General features: G+C 36.0%; 1 protein-coding gene across 4 annotated transcripts in view; it reads left to right on the top strand.

Moving 5' to 3' along the window:
- Positions 1 to 8,808, top strand: part of Pbx3 (PBX homeobox 3) — a 238,717-nt gene that overhangs the window by 191,934 nt on the left and 37,975 nt on the right. For all 4 annotated transcript variants that reach the window (XM_004641564.2, XM_004641563.1, XM_023701664.1 and 1 more), the window contains exon 5: positions 4,550 to 4,685. In XM_004641564.2, the coding sequence (XP_004641621.1) occupies positions 4,550 to 4,685 (136 nt within the window). The remainder of the gene's footprint in view (positions 1 to 4,549; positions 4,686 to 8,808) is intronic.

Here is an 8,808-nt window from a genome sequence, read left to right as displayed (position 1 = left end):
GGTACATGACGTTACAGTACAAGTTCTCATATGTCCTGAGTCTTAATTGACCTTAGAAGGCTAGGGCCAAAATGTTGGCTTTCCTTGTATCCCTCCTTTTACATTTTCGTATATTTCCTTCTAGATTTTTGTTCTATAGGCTTTAAATTTTGGGGTTGTTCTGTGGGCCAGGGAGATAGGTCAGCAGCATAAGAACCTGCCTGGCAAGCTTAAGGTTCCTAGTTTGATCCCTGGTACCAAAAATAAATAAGTAAATAAATAAATAAATAAATAAATTTTTTTGGGTGTGTGTGTGTCCGGCTCAGCCCGCTCTGGGGGCGGGGTTGGTGCAGCGTGTAGTGCTGGGGATCTGCAGCCCCTGTGCTTGCCTAAGCTTGCCTGAGCAGGTACTTTAGACCACTGAGCTTTCTTGCTGACCCAATATAGAATTTTTTTCATGCATGATTTAGTCTGCTTTTTAAAAATTTGTCATGAATACATAAATATTCTTTAGTATACACTATAATTTTGAGTAACATTTTAATAGGTAAAATTTGCCAGATATATCACTTAGCATCAGTTTAGTTTTTAGCATTTATTTGTTAATTGTCATTGTGATTGCTACCTTGCATCCTTCTTTCTGCCTTCCTTCCACAGATACTTAATCTTGCTGAGGACGTAGTGATAAACAAGGCAGGTTAATATACTTGCCCCCATTGAGTTTACACTTTCTTTTTTTTTTTTTTAAATGATTTGTTTATTTATTTGGTACAGGGTCTCACTACACAGCTCAGACTCATATCCTCCTGTCTCAGCCTCCGCAGCGCTGGGATTACAGGTGTGTGCCACATGTGCCAGGGATCAAATCTGGGTCCTTGCACTTGCCAAGCAGCCACTTATATCACCGAGCTATCTTCCCAGCCCCAAGCTTATACTTCCTATTTGAGGAAATACACAAGAATCAAGTAAACACATGTTCTATTAAACAGTGTAGTGAAATGTAATAAAGTGATGAGTTCTGTGAAGAAAAACAAAGGTAAACAGAAAGAACATGATGGGCAGAAGGCACCATTTTAGGTAGATTTTTATTGAAACTAGTCTTAGAATGAAAATCTTTATACATTGATTCTTTGGACCTTTAGAAGTATCTCCTAAGGATTGATTCTCTGCAATGGAATTATTATATCAGAATTGGAATCTTTTTTCCTTTCTTTCCTTGCAGTTTTCCATAAACATTTCATTTTTCCCCTATAGTTACTTCAGTAACTGGAAAATACCTTCCTCACATAATCTGAAAGCCAAGACATATTTGCATTCTCGAGTATATCTTGTATATAACAACTACAAAAAGAGAATTCCTGACCAGATAAATGTGTATTTCCACTTAATAGTTTAATAGCTAAAATCAGAGTTAAGAAAATAGGGTCAGAAAATGAACAAAAACACTTTTAAATTGTCAAATTTGAGCATTTTAGTAAAAAGCATTATATAACAAAGATGTTAAAATACATCTGAAGGAAGGAATCCTTCCTAACACAATTGCTGTCCTTATTTCTGCTGATACTTTCCTACTCTTGTCACCACAATGCTTATTTTTTACATAACTGCATTCATAATGTAGCTATCTAAATGATTTATTTTTTTCCTGTGAAGAAGAAGTGTGTTAAGGGCCTAGAGTGAACAGAGCCAGAATGAGAGCATAGCAGAGCTTGGAGCACAGTCCCTTCTCCCACAGAGACTGCTGTTACAACATCATGATGCTGATGGGACCTGGCCCTGAGACTGATGCGCCCTGCACACTGGCCTGAGGCACAGCCATTTAGAGTGTGGTGAACCCTGGGGGGAGTGAAACTGATGGGAGACTCTTAATGGGCATTTCCGACAGGATGTTTTTCTAAAAAATAAATAAATTATAAGGCTGTATTCTCTCCTATAACTTCAAGTGAATGCAAATAGTTGAGCTGCAGTTCCACGTATTTTTGTAGTGCTTCTTAGCAAGCCGTCTGCAGTGAGAAGACAAGGTTGTTCTGCTGTAGGCAAACATGCTTTTCTGGTAATGTGACTCCTTTGCTCACTTTGCTTTTCTGGAAGGCCATGCTCATATTTTCTTGATAATTGGACAAACCAAAGCATGTACCAGAGCAAAACATTCAAGAATAAGTTTTTGCAGATCCTTCTTTCTTCCAATAGAAGTGCTTTAATTTGGACTCAGCCGGAATATCTGCTGTTGTCTTCTGTTCTGCCCATAAATTTGTTTTCTGGGGTTTTTTGATGTTTGCTGAAAGTTACAAAATATATGTGAATCACACCTCTTTACTTTTTAAGATAAATTTCTTCTCATTTCCACTTTCACATGTCTGTATTTCCCAAATAGTACCCTTGTGTCATCTGTCCCCTATCTGTGCTGGCCTTGTTGATTGTTTCTAGATTATGGTATGAAGTCACAAACTCAGACACTTAAATGTAACGTAAGTGACCAGAGTAGAATCCGGTAAGGGTTAGAGTGCACAAGTGCCGATCTAAAAGGGACAGCCATCACTCAGACTTTAGCGTCCACAGCTGTCTTCTGCCACTGTGGACCTGGGGTGGCTGATCTTCCAGTTTTTCATAAGAAGCAGAAACCTAGATTTTTATGAGCTAGTTATTACTGTGTAGACTTAACCTACTATTCCTGCTGGAAATGCCTGAAGATTTGACCCACTGGGCATCTATTCTAGACCTGTCCTACCCTGCTTGCCCACTACCTCCATGACAGTTTGCCTCTTCTGTGTGCTCCCACGTGCCACAGATCTTTGTCTTTCTTTTTAAGCCCCATAGAACTTGTGTAAAAATTCCAATTGTTGTTCTGAGGGTATTGCTTATCCTCTTCTCTCTTCCTCCATCACTCACCTCTTCCACCTCATTCATCATCAGGTCCTGCTGATTTTAATACTCAAATAGATCTTAAGCCTCATCTTCACCTCCCTGGGCACATTGTTTTTCTTTCCAAAAATTATTGAAATTAAGAAATTTCAGGATAGAAACTTGAGATGTTTTGATCACACTTAGATTTCTTGGTCTTTTAATTCTCCCTGAATGTTTAAACATGATTACATATTTAACCTGGCATGTTAGTGACATCATGAGGTTAGAGGAGTCTCACACAGTACACGCCATTCTAGCTGTCTTTTTTGAGCAAAAGATATCACAGTAGAGAAGATTTTAAGATTTTTTTTTTAGAAGAAAGTACTAAGAAAATCAGTTATTAGAGTATGTAACAAAGTGAAACTTGGCAGATTCTGATTTTCACAGAGGAATTCTTTAAAATGTTAATAATGAAAATCAAATAGAAATGGTATTTTTTTGCTACTTGCAACGCTGTCAGTAAATACTTGATTTTAAGACATGCTACTAGCTCCCTGCCGCCAAAATCAAAAATTTTTTTCTCAGCTTTTTTCTTTATGAACAAAATATATCTGACATCACATGATTGCTTAAGCAGAAAAATTCGAACTTTTCTTGCTATATGTATATTTTTCCTTCTTTTACTGTCTTCCTCACCCTGTGGCCCCATTTAATCCATCATCAAGTCTTCCTGCTTTTACCTTTCAAAAATATCATGAGTCTTTTTTCTATGATGCTCATCCAGTGCCAAGTTACTGTCATCTTCAAGTTCACCAGTGTAGTTATGTCCTTAAATGGTCTCTGCATCTTCTTCTGTGTCTTCCTCCAGTTATTCTCAGGAGTCCGAATGATCCTTTGAAAATATGAAAACTTAGCAATTATTGATAGCTATTTATTGCACATAGATTAACCTGACTCTCCCCATTCTCCAGACCCATCTCACACATTCCCTGCTTTTTTCTGTGCTCTATCTCCTCTACCTCTTGAGACTTCCCAAGTTCTTTGCCATTTCAGGGGCATTTCTTCTGACCAGTCCTTTTCTCCTGTACTCTTTGTCAACTTCTATATTTTTGTAGATCTCAGGTTAAGTGTCACTCCTCATGGTAGTTTTACTTACGTTCATAACCTGTGTTACATTTCTCCGCTCACCACCTCTTACTTTTCCTTCATATTTGATGTGGCCACCACTATTAATTTCTGTGAACCTTGCCTAATGTCTTTCTTCTTCCATCTTTCTAATTCTCTCTTCACCCTCCAGTTTCCTGTAAGCTATTTGGACCTTGTCTGTTTTGCTCCCTGTGGATCTTCATTGTGTGCTTCTTGGTTTTGGTACCAGGAATTGAACTCAGAACTTTGTGATTGCCAGGCAGGCACTGTGCCACTGAACCCCTCTTCATTGTGTACTTAGAACATGTTAGGTCCTCAGTAAATATTTGTTGAATAAATTAATAAAATTAATTATACTTCACATTCTAATATTTTTCTTAGTGATCCCATAACTTAAAATGAGTTGAATTAATGTTTTAGAGGATGCACAAAGCATAACCTACATATCAGTGATAAAGTAGACCCTAAGAATGTTTAAAAATAGAAGTCTACTTTTTATTTTCATAATCTATCCTTTTTTTTTTTTTTTTTGGTTAATACTGAATGTAACTGCAGTTCTTTTTTCCCACTCTTGTCATAGACGGAAAAGACGTAACTTCAGTAAACAGGCCACAGAAATCTTGAATGAATATTTTTACTCACACCTCAGCAACCCCTACCCCAGTGAAGAAGCCAAAGAGGAGCTGGCCAAGAAATGCAGCATCACAGTGTCCCAGGTGAGAGAGGACCCCCGTGGGTCTGTCCTGCTCTCCTCTGATATAGAAAACCTGTTCCTGCCTCAGGCTCCCCTTATCCAATGTCATACCCAAATGCTTCGTCATCAAAGAAGATATAAATAAAGTTGAATGTTTCTACATTTTTATGCAGGATTTTTAAAGCTTAATTTAAAAAAACATTGAACAGCAAGGAATTAAGATTTTTCTCTTCAGCTCATAGGTTAACTTCTATAGAGAGGGCATAAACCTATACTATTCAGCAGATGGACTGTAGTGCTAGTTTCCTTCACTTAGGGGACAGCCTAAGGTTCTACCATGGGAGAGGCAAATTTATTTGTTGCCAAGATGAAATTTAATATTTGGTGAAAGCTTTCAGGACTTCATTAATCCCCTTTTTGGTAACTACTCTGTAATATTTAGATCCCAAGAATTTCTTTGCTTCTTTGTTCTCATTAAAGAGAAGAATTAAATTTATGCCAGTCCGTGTTGTTATTTTTATAGTGTCCACTTGTACTCCTTGTGGCTCTGTACTTTGCTTACATCTTTAAATAATAACAGTATACTTAGCTTTTGTCAGACTGGTATTTGTATTGAGGATTGAAGATATGTCAGTAAGTATTCAAACAACTGTCCCTCCTTAAAGTATCAGTATAGTCAGTCCTCCCTATTCATTGAAAAAATTGCAGAGACTGTGCGTGGTGACACGCGCCTATAATCCCAACACTTGGGAGACTGTAAACGGGAGACTCACTACAAGTCTGATCTAGTAGTGAGACCCTGAAGCCCTGTAGGCCCTTCCCTAAAATACAGAAAAAGAAAAGAAAAAGTTGCATGTACTCAATATATAGACTTTTTTCTCATTATGCACTAAACAATACATAACAATTACTTACATAACTTTTACATTAGGTATTAAAAGTAGAGATGATTTAAGTATATAGGAGGATATACATAAGTTCCATGCAAATACTATGTCATTTTACATGAAAATTTTTTAGCCTCCTTCAATTTTGTTATCATTTGTGTGGGGGACACTAATCCACTCACAATAACTGAGGGCCAGTGTATCACTGGTATTAACTCTAAAATACAATTTTATTCAAATACCTATATTTTTTTTTACAATTTGATGTTTCAATAACATTAATTATAGCATGCAAATGTGATATTTTATCAACCAGTTCTTGCAGTGAAATTTAAGGAGAAGCTGACTTTGGCATATATGTCAGTGTTCCCTAGAAGTCACATGATTCAAGTTGTGTGAGCAGTTTCCATGTATTAAAAGTCCAGATACTAAAGGGCCCCTTCAAATTCTAGAGAGGATCTCATATGATATTTTAAGTCATTGTCACTTAAAGGGAAAAATACCTGGGTTTAAGATGATTTTCAGCCTTTATTTTTCCATTGTTTTTCATAGGACCCCCAGAGCAAGCTTTGATTTTATATATAATTAAAATTTCACTTAAGGTCATTCTCTTATAAAAACTGATATATCTTGATTCCTCTTGGGCAGTTTAAAGTGGGACACAGAGAATTGCTTTCTATTACCAGTTTACAAAGATATACACCATAGAAAACTTTACTGTCTAGGTTACATACTGGTAGTGCCCTCTGCCTCTTGAAATCTGAGTATAATAGACTGGGGTCAGGCAGAGAAAACTAAGGCAGAAGTATACTCATTTCATGTGCATTTGCCTAGAGCATGCATTTTCCCCAGACCTAGTGGAAGGATTAGGTTTATGCTAATTAGGTTTATGCTATGAAGCCAGATCTGGTTTTCCAACACTTAAACTGCCCTCTGAATTAGAGTTTGAATGTTGTGGATCCAGTTTAAATTAAGGTGTTTTTCTATTTCCAGGATTTTTTATTAGCAGTAGGATGAAGCACTTTAGGTATAGTTAGTGTATACTTGTAGAATAAGTGATAAAAGCTTTCTTGCTGGCTGTACTGTGTTACAGTATTTCCACTTTTAAAATATGCTAAGAACCCACTTCCTAAGGTTTTTAAAAGAAATTATTTATTACTGTATTTATTTCACATTGGGATTTTGTGTTGTTTTTCTTGTTTGTTGGTTTGTAGTGGTTTTGCTTTGTTTTGTTTTGCTTTGTTTTTGGTTTATTTTGAGATCAGGTCAATCTATGTTACCCACAATATTTTCAAGCACCTGAACTCGAGTAACTTTCCTGCCTCAGCCTCCCAAGTAGCTGGGAATACAGGTGTGTACTACAGCACCTGTACTTTTCACTTGATTTCTATAGGTTCAATTTTGAAATTTTTTAACAATTTCTGGAAGAAAAGTCCAAATAATACAGTGCTAAATATGTTTATCTGTCTAAAAATTGGACTTTCGCTTTGTATCTTCCAGATCAGCCTTTCAAACTAGAATTTCAACAGTATGTATGTCAGTTTAAATTGTTAAGTTTCTTCTATGTACCTACTTTCTATCTACAAAGTTAATTTCTCTACAATTTCCTAACTCCAGACCGATGAAGTGAAGAAATGATGTTATTTTATTTTAGCTGTTAAAGATAGCAGTTGCAATCCTTATAAATTGATGGTATATTTTGTTTAAGTTGGTTAGAGGTAAAAACAACTTTTCTGTTTCAGACCTGACAGGGTAACCTTTTTTAAAAGGGAAAAACATTGTCTAACATCTAAATCATGCTGATGTATAAAATATTTAAATAGTTAGCTGTATGAAAAGATCTTACCTTATTAGCAAGATTTAAAAATAGCAGCAAAATAACATTTTTATTTCTTCCATTTGCAAAAACTCCTAAGTCCAGCCATAACAAGGGTTGTCAAGGCTATGTAGCAGCAGAACCCTTATCTATTGCCAGTAGCAATGTAGATGTTATAGCAACTTCCGAAAATCTGGTATTATCTCATAAATTCAAACATTCCTATACCATTCAACCCTCAATTTCACATATGGTGAAATTCTCTCTTGCCTGTGTGTATCAAAAAACACTTGTAACATTAATAGTAACACTGTTTGAAATGGTGAAAAACTCCAAAGACTTTTCCATTGGGTAAAATAGAAAAATACCTTGTGGAGTAGTCCCCTAGTACAGTACCATACACAGTGAAAGAAGAGTGATCTAGAGCTACCTATATTGATTCTAGTAATGAAGAATGGAAGTTACAGAATATACATTGTGTGAATCCATTTTTATCAAGTATCTCAGGGACATATGTATGTTTCAGTATTTTTTTAAGAAAAGAAAGAATGATGAAGAGTCAGTGGGATGGAATCAAAAGAGATACTCAGCAAGTTTCTGTGGTATTAAAGTGTATTTCTTTTTGTAGTTATTTGAGACAAGGTCTCGTGTAGTTCAGATTAGCCTTGAACTCACTATGTAGGCTGGCCTCAGACTCAGGGTGATCCTTCTATCAGCCTCCCAAATGCTTGAATTATAGATGTGCACCACCACACTCAGCTAGTAATATATTTTTAAATTTGAATAATGGCTTGACAGAAATCAATTTAATTATTATGCATTATAAACATACATGTATAAGTCAAAGAATTAAAAAATCTAAATATCAGGTAGTTAAATAACATCAAGTACTTTTTGTAATGCCTCTAATGTGCCAGCTACTGTGCTAGGCATGGGAGAGACATCCCTGAAATTACCAGGCAAAGCTTGATCTACCAATAGAAATGTGTGGATGTATAGACCAAGAGGCATGTACAGGAATATCCTTAGTATTCATAATAACTAAGACTTGAAATAATATAAATGTTTATAGAGGTAGATACGGTATATTTGGAATATTATTCAATAATCAGAATGAGGGGCCGGGGAGATGGCTCAGTGGAATAAGCGCTTCCCTGGCAAGCACAAGGGCCTGAGTTCAATCCCTGGTTCCACAAAAAAAAAATAAATAAATAAATAAATAGAATGAATAAGCCAAGACAGTATAATTGCATAATGCTAAAGAAGTCATGAATCCATTTGTAAAAAGTCAGAAACAGGCATAATTAACCTTAAGTTTGAAAGTAAGAATAATGGCTACCTTTGAAGGAATAGATTAGAAGGAGGAAGCAATGTTTCTTGACCTAAGTAGTTTTATGGGTGTGTTTATTATGAAAATTAGTCAGGCTTTATGCTTATGACAC

This window comes from Octodon degus, unplaced genomic scaffold, assembly GCF_000260255.1.
Source record: "Octodon degus isolate 3935 unplaced genomic scaffold, OctDeg1.0 scaffold00138, whole genome shotgun sequence".
Classification (NCBI taxonomy): Eukaryota; Metazoa; Chordata; class Mammalia; order Rodentia; family Octodontidae; genus Octodon; species Octodon degus.
Note: the sequence above shows the minus strand (reverse complement) of the source record. Positions and strands in the feature narration are given on the sequence as shown.